The sequence below is a fragment of the Engystomops pustulosus genome, chromosome 8, assembly GCF_040894005.1.
Source record: "Engystomops pustulosus chromosome 8, aEngPut4.maternal, whole genome shotgun sequence".
In the NCBI taxonomy this organism is placed as follows: domain Eukaryota; kingdom Metazoa; phylum Chordata; class Amphibia; order Anura; family Leptodactylidae; genus Engystomops; species Engystomops pustulosus.
The window spans coordinates 3,931,831-3,947,403 of record NC_092418.1 but is presented as its reverse complement, the minus strand read 5'-3'; the positions used below and the strand labels follow the sequence as shown (position 1 = coordinate 3,947,403).

Sequence of the window (15,573 nt, the reverse complement as noted above, 5' to 3'; positions counted from 1 at the left end):
GCTGCATGGGTGTATATTTACTATGTATAGGCTACATGGGTGTATATGTGATGTGTCTATGCTGCATGGGTGTATATGTGGTGTGTATATGCTGCATGGGTGTATATGTGGTGTGTATATGCTGCATGGGTGTATATGTGGCATGTATAGGCTGCATGGGTGTATATGTGGTGTGTATATGCTGCATGGGTGTATATGTGGTGTGTGTATGCAGCATGGGTGTATATGTGGTGTGTATATGCTGCATCTGTGTATATGTGGTGTGTCTATGCTGCATGGGTGTATATGTGGTGTGTATATGCTGCATCTGTGTATATGTGGTGTGTCTATGCTGCATGGGTGTATATGTGGTATGTATATGCTGTATGGGTGTGTATATGCTGCATGGGTGTATATGTGATGTGTATATGCTGCATGGGTGTATATGTGGTGTGTCTATGCTGCATGGGTGTATTTGTGGTATGTATATGCTGCATGGGTGTATATGTGGTGTGTATATGCTGCATGGGTGTATATGTACTATGTATAGGCTGCATGGGTGTATATGTGGTGTGTGTGTATATGCTGCATGGGTGTATATGTGATGTGTCTATGCTGCATGGGTGTATATGTGGTGTGTATATGCTGTATGGGTGTATATGTGGTGTGTATATGCTGCATTGGTGTATTTGTGGTGTGTATATGCTGCATGGATGTATATGTACTATGTATAGGCTGCATGGGTGTATATGTGGTGTGTATATGTTGCATGGGTGTATATGTGATGTGTATATGCTGCATGGGTGTATATGTGATGTGTCTATGCTGCATGGGTGTATATGTGGTGTGTATATGCTGCATGGGTGTATATGTGGTGTGTATATGCTGCATGGGTGTATATGTACTATGTATAGGCTACATGGGTGTTTATGTGGTGTGTATATGCTGCATGGGTGTATATGTGGTGTGTATATGCTGCATGGGTGTATATGTGGTGTGTATATGCTGCATGGGTGTATATGTTGCATGGGTGTATATGTGGTGTTTGTATATGCTGCATGGGTGTATATGTGGTGTGTATATGCTGCATGGGTGTATATGTGATGTGTCTATGCTGCATGGGTGTATATGTGGTGTGTATACGCTGCATGGGTGTATATGTGGTGTGTATATGCTGCATGGGTGTACATGTGATGTGTCTATGCTGCATGGGTGTATATGTGATGTGTCTATGCTGCATGGGTGTATATGTGGTGTGTATATGCTGCATGGGTGCATATGTGTTGTGTATATACTGTAAGTGAATGTATATAAATGTTTGTATATATGAGTGTACAAATATATATTATTATTTTAAGGGGGCCCATACAGAAGTTTGCTATTAGTTATGTTTTCCAGAAATAAGGCATATATATGTACAGGTCTTTTTTGGATGTATGAACTCAGCAGGGAGGTTGTTCTAAACATCTTGGAGGACTCAGTACTAGTCTTCTTTGTGTGTGGGAGCTCAGCAGGGAGATTGTTCCAGACGTCTAGGAGAACTGGGCACAGAACATCTCTGGATGTGGGAACTTGGCCTGGAGGTTGTTTCGGATCTTCTATGGATGTAGGAGCTCAGCGTGGAGGTTGTTTCGGATCTTCTATGGATGTAGGAGCTCAGCGTGGAGGTTGTTTCGGATCTTCTATGGATATAGGAGCTCAGCGTGGAGGTTGTTTCGGATCTTCTATGGATGTAGGAGCTCAGCGTGGAGGTTGTTTCGGATCTTCTATGGATGTAGGAGCTCAGCGTGGAGGTTGTTTCGGATCTTCTATGGATGTAGGAGCTCAGCGTGGAGGTTGTTTCGGATCTTCTATGGATGTAGGAGCTCAGCGTGGAGGTTGTTTTGGATCTTCTATGGATGCAGGAGCTCAGCAGGGAGGTTGTTTCGGATCTTCTATGGATGTAGGAGCTCAGCGTGGAGGTTGTTTCGGATCTTCTATGGATGTAGGAGCTCAGCGTGGAGGTTGTTTCGGATCTTCTATGGATGTAGGAGCTCAGCGTGGAGGTTGTTTCGGATCTTCTATGGATGTAGGAGCTCAGCGTGGAGGTTGTTTCAGATCTTCTATGGATGTAGGAGCTCAGCGTTGAGGTTGTTTCGGATCTTCTATGGATTTAGGGGCTCAGCATGGAGGTTGTTTTGGATCTTCTATGGATCTAGGGGCTCAGCGTGGAGGTTGTTTTGGATCTTCTATGGATGTAGGAGCTCAGCGTGGAGGTTGTTTCGGATCTTCTATGGATGTAGGAGCTCAGCGTGGAGGTTGCTCCAGGCATTTTGGAGGACTAAGCACAGATCTTACCTATCAAAAATCTTGAGAAGAAAACCTAGTCACAAATTGTAAGCAATAAAAATATGAATCCTAATTCCATAGGGATTTTCCCCATGAGAACGATCATTGCATTAGAGTGCATCAGAGCGAGCCGTGTATTATGTGCATCGCCTGTTATGTCTTCTTATATTATTTTATCCATTGGCAGACAAGAAAAAGAGCGTCACTCACCCAAAAATCTTCATGGAAAAACTTCTGGAAGGGAGTTGAGTGGAGGAATAAACGAGGCCACAGTCGTATGAAGCAGAGATCCCCTCTATGATTCCTGCACTCACCTCCCTTTCCATGATCAGTATTTCTGATACACACACTCTTACACACATATAGAGCACATACACATCACAAATACACACATACAGTGCCATATACAGATATACAGCATATATACACACATACAGTATATATACACACCACATACACATCACATATACACACATACAGTGCAATATACAGATATACAGCATATATACACACATACTGTACACACACCATATAGACATCACATATACACACATACAGTATACACACACCATACACACATCACATATACACACATACAGTATACACACACCATACACACATCACATATACACACATACAGTGCCATATAGGATACAGTGCATACAGCATATATACACACATACTGTATACACACATGTACAATGTGCAGTATATATATTATGGTGCACATCTTCCATACTTTAGTGTCACTTCGGATGCGGGGGCCCCCTGACAGTGCGGGCCCCATAGCAGCTGCTATGGCTGTTACCCCTGTAGTTATGGCCCTGTAGCCTGGGATACATTGAGAACAGACAGACATCATCCCGGTGACAATTGGATTTAAAAAAGTTTGGGTTGACGATGAAACAAGGATTAACAATTGGGCTTTATTGCCGAGACCTTTGATAACTCTTATGTTGACCTTTCCAATCTGAGGCCATAGTTCAGTAAACACAGGGGCTAGAGATGTCGTCTGTAACTAGGGGTCATGTGTAAGTCCGGGACCAGTGGATCAGTTACTATCATGAAGGTCCTGTGCACACTTCGTTGGGGATTGTTAGCAGGACGTTTCACAGTGTTACCTTATTTACTGAATATACTCATTTTTATGCTGAAAAAGCCCCCCTCAGTGTAAACGTGAGTGCGGGAAGGCTGGTACATACCAGGGGGGGGGGGCTCTGTGCCTATAGGGGGTCCCTGACAGTGATGGCAGGATCTGGCAGAGCCGGTACTATTATTGTACGAGAGTCTATTTCATCTGTGTCTTTAAGATGCAGATACCATGGACAATGTAATTACAACCTGTCCTGGAGGCTGCATCGGAGCGAGTGCACTCAGACGCGGGATGATGAGTACATCACATGCCGCACGTCCTATTCTTGCCTTCTGTCTTCTCTGTGCTGTATTAGCCGGCAGAGCCCGGCGCGGTCATAGACGCCAGAGCACATGGCCGCTCCTCTGTCGCCTCATTCAGCAGAGAGAAGACAGAAGAGGAGCTGAGGGGACCTGTGCTGAACATTGGGGGCACTGGAAGGTGAGTATGTAATTTATTTTTTCATGTATAAGCCGAGGTGAAGTTTTTAAAAACTCGGCATATACACGGGTATATACGGTAATAGGTTTTATTAATATCTGGTTTCATGAATGATTTTTTTTAAATCTACCAGCGGCGGCTGCATTTCCCACTTTGGGCTTATGCCCCAGACAATACATTTTTCCCAGTGTATATTCTGGTAAAATTCGGCTCCTCGGCTTATACTCGAGTATATACGGTAATATAATTGGGTTCATTTATTCCTAGCAGAGAGGCCTAAAGTGATGACGTCACAGTCACATGTGGGGTATCACGTCTCACAGGCCACTTTTTGAAGTTTTTGCTCCTGTGGATGGCGGCTCGTGGGATCGGAGGAGACAATCACTCCTTGAGGCCACTCACCCCAAATATGGATGGGATTAGATTTCTCTAATGTTCAGTCACTGAACATTGGGGCAGATTTACTTACCCGGTCCATTCGCGATCCAGCGGCGCGTTCTCTGTGGGGGATTCGGGTCTTCCGGCGATTCACTAAGGTATTTCCCCCGATGTCCACCAGGTGTCGCTGCTGCACTGAAGTCCATCGGAGTTCACTGGAGTTCACCATCCGTTGCTGGGTGCAGGTAAGTGCGTGTCAAGCGGCATTTATTTTTTTTTTAATACGGCGGTTTCTCCGAATCCGTCGGGTTTTCTTACGGCCACGCCCCCCAATTTCAGTTGCGTGCATGCCGACACCGATGCACCACAATCCGATCGCGTGCGCCAAATACCCAGGGCAATTTAGGGAAAATCGGCGCAAAACGGTAATATTCGGGTAACCCGACGGAAAAACCCGACGGAAAAACCCCCATTATGTTAATTGAAAATGATTAACCCTTGAAATACTCAGATAGACGCAGTCCATCCCTCCTCTCCTTACCCAGAGTCAGCAGCGCCGCCCACAGTTTCCCCTGGACATGTTCCTCGTCCTTCTTCTCCTCCTCGGTGAAGAGCTCCAGATTGTAGGCGAGTTCCCTGATACTGGGCTGAGTGTCCTGGATCCGCTGCTTTTCCTCTGCGCTGCTGTTTGGCAGATCATCAATCAGCACAATCACGTTGTTCCTTCCTGAGGACACAGGATGGCGGTATTATCCGTCAGCAAGACATATGGATGCAGCATGGCCTAACGTGGCTCTGGATGAGATACGTGGCTTCTTAAATGGCTCCTGTTATGTGATACCCATCTGTGGGGTCCCGGACCCTCTGTATAATGTGTCATTTACTGGGGCTGCTCAGTCAATAAGCAGGAGGCTCATTGCTGCCCCCCTAGTAGTCATTGCTTCCCCCTAGTAGTCATTCCTGCCCCTAGTAGTCATTGCTGCCTCTAGTAGTCATTGCTACTCCCTAGTAGTCATTCCTGCCCCTAGTAGTCATTGCTACTCCCTAGTAGTCATTCCTGCCCCTAGTAGTCATTGCTACTCCCTAGTAGTCATTCCTGCCCCTAGTAGTCATTGCTACTCCCTAGTAGTCATTCCTGCCCCTCGTAGTCATTGCTGCCCCCTAGTAGTCATTGCTACTCCCTAGTAGTCATTGCTGTCCCCTAGTAGTCATTGCTACTCCCTAGTAGTCATTCCTGCCCCTAGTAGTCATTGCTACTCCCTAGTAGTCATTCCTGCCCCTAGTAGTCATTGCTACTCCCTAGTAGTCATTCCTGCCCCCTAGTAGTCATTCCTGCCCCCCTAGTACTAATTGCTGCCCCCTAGTAGTCATTCCTGCCCCCCTAGTAGTCATTGCTGCCCCCTAGTAGTCATTGCTACTCCCTAGTAGTCATTGCTGTCCCCTAGTAGTCATTGCTACTCCCAAGTAGTCACTGATGCCCCTAGTAGTCATTGCTACTCCCAAGTAGTCACTGATGCCCCTAGTAGTCACTGCTAACATATAGTAGTCATTACTAGTCTCTAGCAGTCAATGCTGGTCCCCAGGAGTAATTGTTACTCTCTAAAATCATGGTTAATCCCCAAAAGTTATTGCTACTATCTAGTAGTAATTGCTGCCCATGGTAGTCATTGCTCACCCCTCTAGTTGTTATTGCTGCCCTTTTATACTCATTACAAGTCCCTAGTATTCATTGCTGCCCCAGTAGCCATTGCCAGTGTAATGTATCGCTGGATGGGCCATTACTCAAGGGATTGGTTGGTTGGTTAGCTCAGCTATTGTGATATTCCAAGTTAATGGGAAGTATTTTTCTGTCTCTTTGTCTGAATCTCTGCTTCTCTGTGTGCTAATACCACAGAGACTGACAACTTGCTGCCCATGCAGCAGAGCTAAAATGTCTCCTACTAGTCAGCCCTCCAACCACGCGACTAGAACTGAGAATCCACATCCAACCAATCCACTGCATCATGGAAGGACTGTTTTAGCCTGTTACATGCTACTTTGTTGGACTGTGTGACTTTTGAGTTACTTTTCAAGATTTCCATCTCCAGGTGGGATCTCTGGCTGCTGCTGCGATCACCATGAGCCTCCCCGTCACCACCTGCCGGGGATCTGTTACCACACACATACTGGGAGTATGGTAACCTTACACTACACTGTGGCCTCCTCTGACGGGCATGGATGAGACCTGACATAGTTCTAGTGCTAGCCACAACTACAGCCAGCCACTTAGGTACCAGGGAAGACCCCGGTGGGTTAAGGTTTTACGAGTGTCTAGTAGTCATTACTGCACCTAGCAGTCATTGTTGGTGTCCAGTAGTCATTGTTAGTCTCCAGTAGTCATTGTTAGTCTCCAGTAGTCATTGTTAGTCCCCAGTAGTCATTGTTGGTGTCCAGTAGTCATTGTTAGACACCAGTAGTCATTGTTAGTCTCCAGTAGTCATTGTTAGACACCAGTAGTCATTGTTAGTCTCCAGTAGTCATTGTTAGTCTCCAGTAGTCATTGTTGGTGCCCAGTAGTCATTGTTAGACACTAGTAGTCATTGTTAGTCCCCAGAGGTCATTGTTAGTCCCCAGTAGTCATTGTTAGACACCTGTAGTCATTGTTAGTCCCCAGAGGTCATTGTTAGTCTCCAGTAGTCATTGTTAGACACCAGTAGTCATTGTTAGTCCCCAGTAGTCATTGTTAGTCCCCAGTAGTCATTGTTAGTCTCCAGTAGTCATTGTTAGTCTCCAGTAGTCATTGTTAGTCCCCAGAGGTCATTGTTAGACCCCAGAGGTCATTGTTAGACCCCAGTCGTCACTGTTAGTCCCCAGTAGACATTGTTAGTCCCCAGTAGTCATTGTTAGTCTCCAGTAGTCATTGTTAGTCCCCAGTAGTCATTCTTAGTGTCCAGTAGTCATTTTTAGTCTCCAGTAGTTATTGTTAGTCCCCAGAGGTCACTGTTAGACCCCAGTCGTCATTGTTAGACCCCAGAGGTCATTGTTAGTCTCCAGTAGTCATTGTTAGACACCAGTAGTCATTGTTAGTCCCCAGTAGTCATTGTTAGTCCCCAGTAGTCATTGTTAGTCTCCAGTAGTCATTGTTAGTCCCCAGAGGTCATTGTTAGACCCCAGTCGTCATTGTTAGACCCCAGTCGTCACTGTTAGTCCCCAGTAGTCATTGTTAGTCTCCAGTAGTCATTGTTAGTCTCCAGTAGTCATTGTTAGTCCCCAGTAGTCATTGTTAGTCTCCAGTAGTCATTGTTAGTCCCCAGTAGTCATTGTTAGTCTCCAGTAGTCATTGTTAGACCCCAGCAGTCATTGTTAGTTAGTCTCCAGTAGTCACTGTTAGTCCCCAGTAGTCACTGTTAGTCCCCAGTAGTCATTGTTAGACCCCAGTGGTCATTGTTAGTCTCCAGTAGTCATTGTTAGTCTCCAGTAGTCATTGTTAGACCCCAGCAGTCATTGTTAGTTAGTCTCCAGTAGTCACTGTTAGTCCCCAGTAGTCACTGTTAGTCCCCAGTGGTCATTGTTAGACCCCAGTGGTCATTGTTAGTCTCCAGTAGTCATTGTTAGTCCCCAGTAGTCATTGTTAGTCTCCAGTAGTCATTGTTAGTCTCCAGTAGTCATTGTTAGTCCCCAGTAGTCATTGTTAGTCTCCAGTAGTCATTGTTAGTCTCCAGTAGTCATTGTTAGTCCCCAGTAGTCATTGTTAGTCTCCAGTAGTCATTGTTAGTCCCCAGTAGTCATTGTTAGTCCCCAGTAGTCATTGTTAGTGTCCAGTAGTCATTGTTAGACCCCAGTAGTCATTGATAGACCCCAATTGTCATTGTTAGTCCCCAGTAGTCATTGTTAGACCCCAATTGTCATAGTTAGTCCCCAGTAGTCATTGTTAGACCCCAGTAATCATTGTTAGACCCCAATTGTCATAGTTAGTCCCCAATAGTTATTGTTAGTCTCCAGTAGTCATTGTTAGTCTCCAGTAGTCATTGTTAGTCCCCAGTAGTCATTGTTAGTCCCCAGTAGTCATTGTTAGTCCCCAGAGGTCATTGTTAGACCCCAGTAGTCACTGTTAGTCCCCAGTAGTCATTGTTAGTCTCCAGTAGTCATTGTTAGTCCCCAGTAGTCACTGTTAGTCCCCAGTAGTCATTGTCAGTCCCCAGTAGTTGTTACTATGTGATGTACCGAGTAGGAGGTTCATGGCCTTCAGTTCTTCATCGTACAGAGAGTCGGTGACATCGGTGACATTCACTCGGCCTCGGTTCTTGGTGTGATACAATATTCCGAAGGTGCAGCGACTGAGCTCCTCATAGATCTGGCCTGACTGGTTGTTGGATATATAGAAGGGTCTGACCTCAGAGACGTAAGGACTGAACACCTCAGACCTCAACTGCTTCACCAACCAGGAATAATCAGACTCTGAGGATCGCGAGAAAATCCCAACAGTCCCGAGGTCCTGGAACAGAGAAATAATGAGGATCGGTGACCGCTCCAGGGGCTCTAAGACGTCATCCCTGCTACAGGACTTCTCAGTCCTACCACTGGCCACAGAACATTCCAGCTGAAGATGTGATCAGGTCTAGAGTTGGGGAATGGTAAATTATATATACTACCTGTCATTTTCATATTAGATAGACAGAAAGATTAATATCGGAAAAGCAGGAATTTCTCCAAACTGTAGAGATACAACTCCACATGTTTATTCCACATGGGCGACATTTCAGCGCAAGACACCTTCATCAGACCTTGGAAGAAGGTGTCTCACATCAAAACCTTTACAAACATGGAATATACTTCACTTATAAATTGTATCTCTACAGCCTGGAGTGATACCTGCTTTTCCAGTCTATGAGAGTCAGTTCCACTGTGCGGATAGATGGATGATGGATGATGGATAGATAGATGATGGATGGTCTCACCCTTGTTGTTTTGCTATTGTTATCTGACGTTTCTGTTGAATGCAGACCTGGAAAAGATTTTGCTAATTATAATTTTCCTGATTTCCTATAATTTTTATAAATTCATATCTACAATATTTTAGGTTAATAAGTGACAAGATGATCCTAACATGAATGGTTGGTGTAGGTCTTACCAGGGGGTGGATTGGATATGAGCTCACAGGTCCTGGGGGGCTCCTGGACCTTCATTCTCCTCCCAATTGATTCCTGGATCTCGATCCATTTGTCCTTCTTTTCTACCTCATTGTAGCATGAGAAATATGTCTTCTTCTCCTCCCGCCTGAACAGGAAGAGTGGTGCCACCCGGCTGAACATGGATCTACCATACTGTGCCCGGAGATCTTCTTCTGATTCCCCATCATCCAGGTCATCAACCACAACCATCACCACCACCTTCTTATCACCTGCACATAAAGGACATACATATATATAATAGATGGTCTCCAGAGATCTAATGTCAAGGGCTCAACTGCTCTTGTGGATGACCTGGATGGAGCTACTTGTCAAACAAGAGTATGATGAAGAATACAATGAAGGGGTGGTATGAAGCCGAAAATAATGAGATCTAACTCCATAAACCAAGGTTGTGACAATGACTGATGTGGGTTTAACTTGGCCTAAGCATGGGATGGTGTTTAGCCTTCAATTGTGGCCTAAAAGCCAGGGTTGTAGCCATCACTATTATAGGGCGATGTTGGACAGACTTTTTGGTCACAAAAGCTGAATATGGTGAAGATTTGGTATTGATTGGGCAAAATGAATCTTATAAGGTTGACACCATCACAGGTATGAGGGACCTAGTTCCTAAGATCGGCATCTGCCTGTGTCACCACAGGCAGTGGGATATGTACCAAAATAACAGAGCAATTTGTTGTCCACCACTGGAGGATGAGAATTCCTTGTCCTAATGATCTTTCGGAAGGTTTCCTTGTTGAGGTAGAGGATGCAGGACATGGAGGAGGAACCTTCTGTGTTTCCTAGCTTTTTCTTAATCTTCTTTGTCTTGGTGACTCTGAAGTCTGCCTTGTGGACGGTCCTCAGGATCGGCACCAGCCAGTGGATCTCGGTCTCTGTGGACTCATGGGTGAAGAATGTGACACTTTTCCTACTACTTTCAGGTTCTTGAAGATTTTCTAATTCCTAAAAGAGAAACTAAATTAAACTGAGACATAAGATCCAGAATAAGGGACTCCCCAACCTCCCCTTCTTTTCACTTCTGCAATCGGATAGACCTCAGTCTCCACCTGATTTTTATGAACGGTTATGAAATTTGTTGTGAAATCTTTCACTTCTGTCCCCTGAGATCATGGATTGGCTTATTTGGGATGACTGGTCTCCACTTCCAAGGTTGGAGGATAGAAACTCGGCAACTTCAGTCAATAAGAGGCAACATACTTGATGGTTAGAGTAGACTCGTTTTGCGCCACTAGATGAGTATTTCTCTACATAGCGTCTCCCATCGCCGCTGACTAAAAGCTGTTGATTTCCCCTCATCTTGGCAAGGAGCACTTACCTCATATATATCTGTCATCTTCTGGGAATCTGTAAATAAGAAATTCAGGAGTGAAATGAGGACGTGGCAGCTGTGAAGGACCACACACCCGTGAGCAGTAGTCATTGGCGTAACTTCTATGGAGGTGAAAGAGACAGAAGGTCTTTTTTTGCCCTGAACTTTGCCTTTTGCTCCAAATCTTACTCCACCCTCCTACAGTATAATTCACACCTTAGTGACCCAATCACCCTCTCACATTGTGCCCCCCACAGCTTTCCCCCACAGTGGCCCTTACCTTTTACATTTTGCCAGCTCCCTCTCACATTTTGGCTCTCTCATTTTGTGCTAATCTCCCCCTTATATTGTATCCCCCTAACATTGTGCCCCCAATAATTTCCTGCCACAATGTAGCCCCCTCTTACTCTTTACAATGTGACTTTTCCAGCTTTCCCTCACATTGTGGCTCCCTCATATGTTGGCCCCCTGCTCCCCCTCATTTTGTGCTCATCTCCCCCTTATATTGCATCCCCCTGTTTCCCCTGATATGATGCCCCCTGACATTGTGCCCCCAATAATTTCCTGCCACAATGCAGCCCCCTCTTACTCTTTACAATGTGACTTTTCCAGCTTTCCCTCACATTGTGACTCCCTCATATGCTGGCCTCCTGCTCCCCCTTATATTGTGCACTCCAGCTCCCCTTGATATGGTGGTGCCCCCTCATACTGTGCCCCTATGACACCAGGTATTTTCCTCTCCTGATTTCCCGCAGCTGCTCTTCTTTCCTCTGTGTCTGCTGTGTCGCAGGCAGGATGACATCATCACATTGCGCCTGCCTATCCCGCTATACACAGGGCCGCAGTTTGTGTGCAGAGAAGTGGTGACTCTTTATTCAACTCTATCGGTGTCTGGAGGACTTACCTCTCCCTGCCCCAAACAGTGGAACAGAGCCTGATATCTGGGACTTTCCCACTTAATATGGGAGACTTGAGAGGTATTTACTTGGTCATTTTGTGACAAGATGAGAAACTCACTTTCAGGGGTTCAGGCGGTGAGGGCACCCCACTCCCTGCTATCAGTCACCCACATATCAGAAGCAGCCCCCAATGTGGTAGGGTGGTCTCTACACACAGGACCCACACCCACCTCCAGATAAGATTGCTCTCATCCCATTTATCTTCTCCACCATCTGTTGAAGTCGGGGGTCTCGGAGAACCCAATTAATCCTTGTAAATATTTGTAGTTCACACTCAGCATATGGACTCTGCTTCCACGTAGATCTGATCATATCCTCTGAGGCCGGGATGTCCTCCATCACCCCCATCACCCCCTCATGGCCTGGGCAACATGAAAAAGAGGTGGACGAAATAAGAAACCAGAATTATCTCACTTCTGTCTATTTTTACCTATATTTAAACGGTTTATCTCCAACAAGACATAAACATACAAGATACATGAGTCGTTCTCCCCTTCCCACCTTTCCTGGAGACGCTGAATTCCATGTAAGGTTCCATCTTTTGGATTGATAATTCATATCTAGATGTGAAATGAAATATGACGATGGAGGAATTCTCCACATCCAGCCTCCAGGCTTCATCACTGCCAATGTCTGAAGGGTTGAAATGCTGATAATCATCAAACACTTGGCTCCAGATCCTTGTATTGTCCTCCATCGAGAAAATGACTGTTCTAAGACAGGAAAACACACATTATGATGGGATTATAAGACATGATCTAACCATGACCACTGCTCTTAAAAAGGAGAACATCAGTTATGGAAGGCTTCAACTCTTGGTTGTCAAGGGTGCTCCTGCGACCAATCTCAAGGTCACAGGAACACCAGGGGGTCTCCTTGTGCCCCCTCTTCCCTGCAGTATCCTCACTCACCTGGCTCCCCGCCTCCTAGGGCACATGCATACTGGCATTCTGAGATTTTAAGGGCCAGCGCGCCGGTAATTAAGACTGGCCGGCTGCACTTCCTGTTTAAATCCTGGTCATTTCCTGTGTCCCCTGCTGGATCTTTGTGCCTTGTGCCCTAGATAAAGCTTGTTGTGCATGCTCCCTATCTGTATTGCGATTTCCTGTTGTGACCCCGGTTCCGTTACTGACTATGATCCCCTGCTGTCTGTCCTGACCTCTGGCCTGTCCCTGACTACCATTCTGCTCTACGACTTGGTACTTCACCTTGGCCATCACCGCTGACCCGTCTGTGGAGCGACCTGGTGGTACCACCCTGCAAGTCCAACCCGCCTTGCGGTGGCTCTGGTGAAAACCGGGTGCCACTTAGACTCCACTCCCTGTAATCGTCCACAGGGTCAACTACCCCTGGAGCCTGAGATTGGTCCCTGCCTGAGAGACGAGAACATCTATCATAGAAAAGTTATAAAACATGATCCAACCCATGGTCACTGCGCGAGAGACGAGAACATCCATCATTTAGGCATTACTGGCTTGAGAGAAGGGAACCCTCATGGAGAAGTTATAAAACATGTTCCAAACCATGGTTACTGTCTGAGAGAGGAGAAACCATCATGGAGGGATTATAAGAGGATCCAACCCCTGACCACTGCCCCAAGAGAGGGGAACATCCATCATGAAAGGATTATAAGAGATTCCAACTCACGGTCACTGCCGAGAGAGGGGAATTCCCATTATTTAGGCATTACTGGCCTGAGAGAGGAGAACATCCATGATGGAAGGATCATAAAAGGATCCAACCCGTGGTCACTGTCTGAGAGAGGAGAACATCCATCTTGGAGTAGATATAAGACACGATCCAATCCATGGGCACTACCCTGATGGCGAGAGGCGAGAACACCCAAAATAGAGGGATTATAAGCAAGGATGCAACCTATAGTTACTATCCTGGGAGTAGAATACACCCATCATGGAGGAATTCTCTCTAACTGCCCCTATGGAGGATTTATAAGAGATCATCCAAACTATGGTCACTTCTCTGAGAGATGGGAACATCCATCATGGATCCTTGGTGACCCTAATGTATTAAAAGTTGAACATTTCCCGGCCATCGATGGCTCCCGGAGATCCAGGCTCCTTGAAGATGCAGAGATAAGATTACAGCCCAAGGTACTCCAGAGATATCTCAAGGCAGATAAGTCCCGGGTCTAAGGTTAGGTCCTATTATTCCAAGTCTATTATACCCCTCTATGACATCATTGTGGATTCTGATAATTACCACCACCCAACTACAGATCACTGGGGCAGATTTACTTACCCGGTCCATTCGCGATCCAGCGGCGCATTCTCTGCGGTGGATTCGGGTCCGGACGGGATTCACTAAGGTAGTTCCTCCGACGTCCACTAGGTATCGCTGCTGCACTGAAGAGCATCGGAACGCACTGAAGTTTACCGTTCTATCGTGGGTGAAGGTAAGTGCAAGCTCCGCGACTTTACCAAATCCGTCGGGTTTTCGTTCAGCCACGCCCCCCGATTTCCGTCGCCCCGCCCCCTGCCTGTATATCCTGTGTGAGAGGTAGTCACATCCCCACCCCCTGCCTGTATATCCTGTGTGAGAGGTAGTCACAGCCCCGCCCCCTGCCTGTATGAGAGGTAGTCACAGCCCCGCCCCCTGCCTGTATATCCTGTGTGAGGTAGTCACAGCCCCGCCCCCTGCCTGTATATCCTGTGTGAGGGGTAGTCACAGCCCCGCCCCCTGCTGATGACATCACTGATATAATAATTGTGATTATATTACTCTATAGTGACACCCATGTTTTGCCGGGTCAATGAGTGAAGCTTGAGACTTTGTTGCAGTGGATTCTCTTGTATCTATCTGCTTAGGTCAGATACTCAGGACTTCTTACTCCTACCTTGTGTGGTTCCCTGGTCCTGCTTCATCCTGCTTTCTTGGTGTTGGCCCTGGGTTTGCCATTGTTTGTGAGGTTGAGGGTAATGTAGTGTCAGAGATATGTGTATGATCTTCATGGTCTTGGTGAGCTGTTGGGGATGATGATTTTGATGGTTCCTCTTCTTGTAGATATGTCACTGGTTCTCCATCACCATCTTCAGAAGCCAAGGATGAAGGAAACATAGAAGGATCAACACAACTATGACCCTTCATGGATCCTTGTCCATCATTGTCTCCTTCCTTATGGAAGTAGTTCCCCATGTCCTGCACCTTCTTCTGCTTCTCTGTGTTGCTCAGTAATGTTGGTCACTTTTCCAGCATCATGGAGGTCTCGTGGTCAGAGTCAGGACACTTCGGTCTCATTAAAGGATTTGTAGCCAGTGCAGGAATCTCACACTGCGAGTGAAGGAATGCTGGAGCCGGCAGCTCCTGTCCAAAGTCCAGCAGAAGGTATCGGGCGATGTCCACAACTGATAGCAGCTACGTGGACACAAAGAACTATGGAGGAGGTGACCGGCAGATCAGGGCTCCCACAAATAAGCAGCCAGGTTGTCTATCTCATGTCTGGGTCAGGAGAGCTGGACCAGGATGTACGTCTTGTCTCCGGGCAGGGGACACTTATATAACCAGATATTCTTCATAGCACAAATTAAAGAAGGTTCTCTGCTTATAACAACTGGCCAGATACTGGCGCTCCGAAGATAGACATCTGCACAGCAGGCTGAGCGCTCATCATGCAGATACTTACCACACATCCGGGATGGGGCAGGGATGCAAAGATGGGGGACACAGAGAGGGGAGCAGAGAGAGGGGGCACAATCTGAGGGGGAGCAGAGATGGGGGACACAATGTAAGGGGGCAGAGAGGGACATAAATTGAGAGGGGTTACAATGGCTGGAGTACCATAGAGTGGGGGACAATGTGAAGAGCAGTGTTACCCGAATATTTCCGATTTGCGCCGATTGTACCTGAATTGCCCCG

At 46.4% G+C, this 15,573-nt stretch overlaps 1 protein-coding gene across 1 annotated transcript; it reads right to left on the bottom strand.

Moving 5' to 3' along the window:
* Positions 1-1,138: 1,138 nt before the first annotated feature.
* On the bottom strand, positions 1,139-15,345 carry LOC140075785 (uncharacterized). The gene is made up of 10 exons (XM_072122080.1): positions 14,555-15,345; positions 12,202-12,413; positions 11,871-12,062; positions 10,748-10,776; positions 10,086-10,374; positions 9,369-9,638; positions 9,196-9,242; positions 8,462-8,732; positions 4,800-4,985; positions 1,139-2,327 (listed from the first exon to the last, which is right to left on the bottom strand). Exons 1-10 carry the CDS (start codon positions 14,851-14,853, stop codon positions 2,320-2,322), a joined length of 1,803 nt encoding a protein of 600 aa, XP_071978181.1. The 5' UTR covers positions 14,854-15,345; the 3' UTR covers positions 1,139-2,319.
* Positions 15,346-15,573: the final 228 nt, after the last annotated feature.

What these genes read in the sequence shown, in the direction of transcription:
- LOC140075785 (XM_072122080.1), bottom strand. Translation starts at nt 14,853, where the DNA reads ATGGGGAACTACTTCCATAAGGAAGGAGACAATGATGGACAAGGATCC. An exon ending in GAGAGCAATCTTATCTGGAG is followed by an intron (nt 10,777 to 11,870) that starts GTGGGTGTGGGT and finishes TCTTATTTACAG; the next exon opens with ATTCCCAGAAGATGACAGAT. An exon ending in GGCCATGAACCTCCTACTCG is followed by an intron (nt 4,986 to 8,461) that starts GTACATCACATA and finishes CTGTGTCCTCAG; the next exon opens with GAAGGAACAACGTGATTGTG.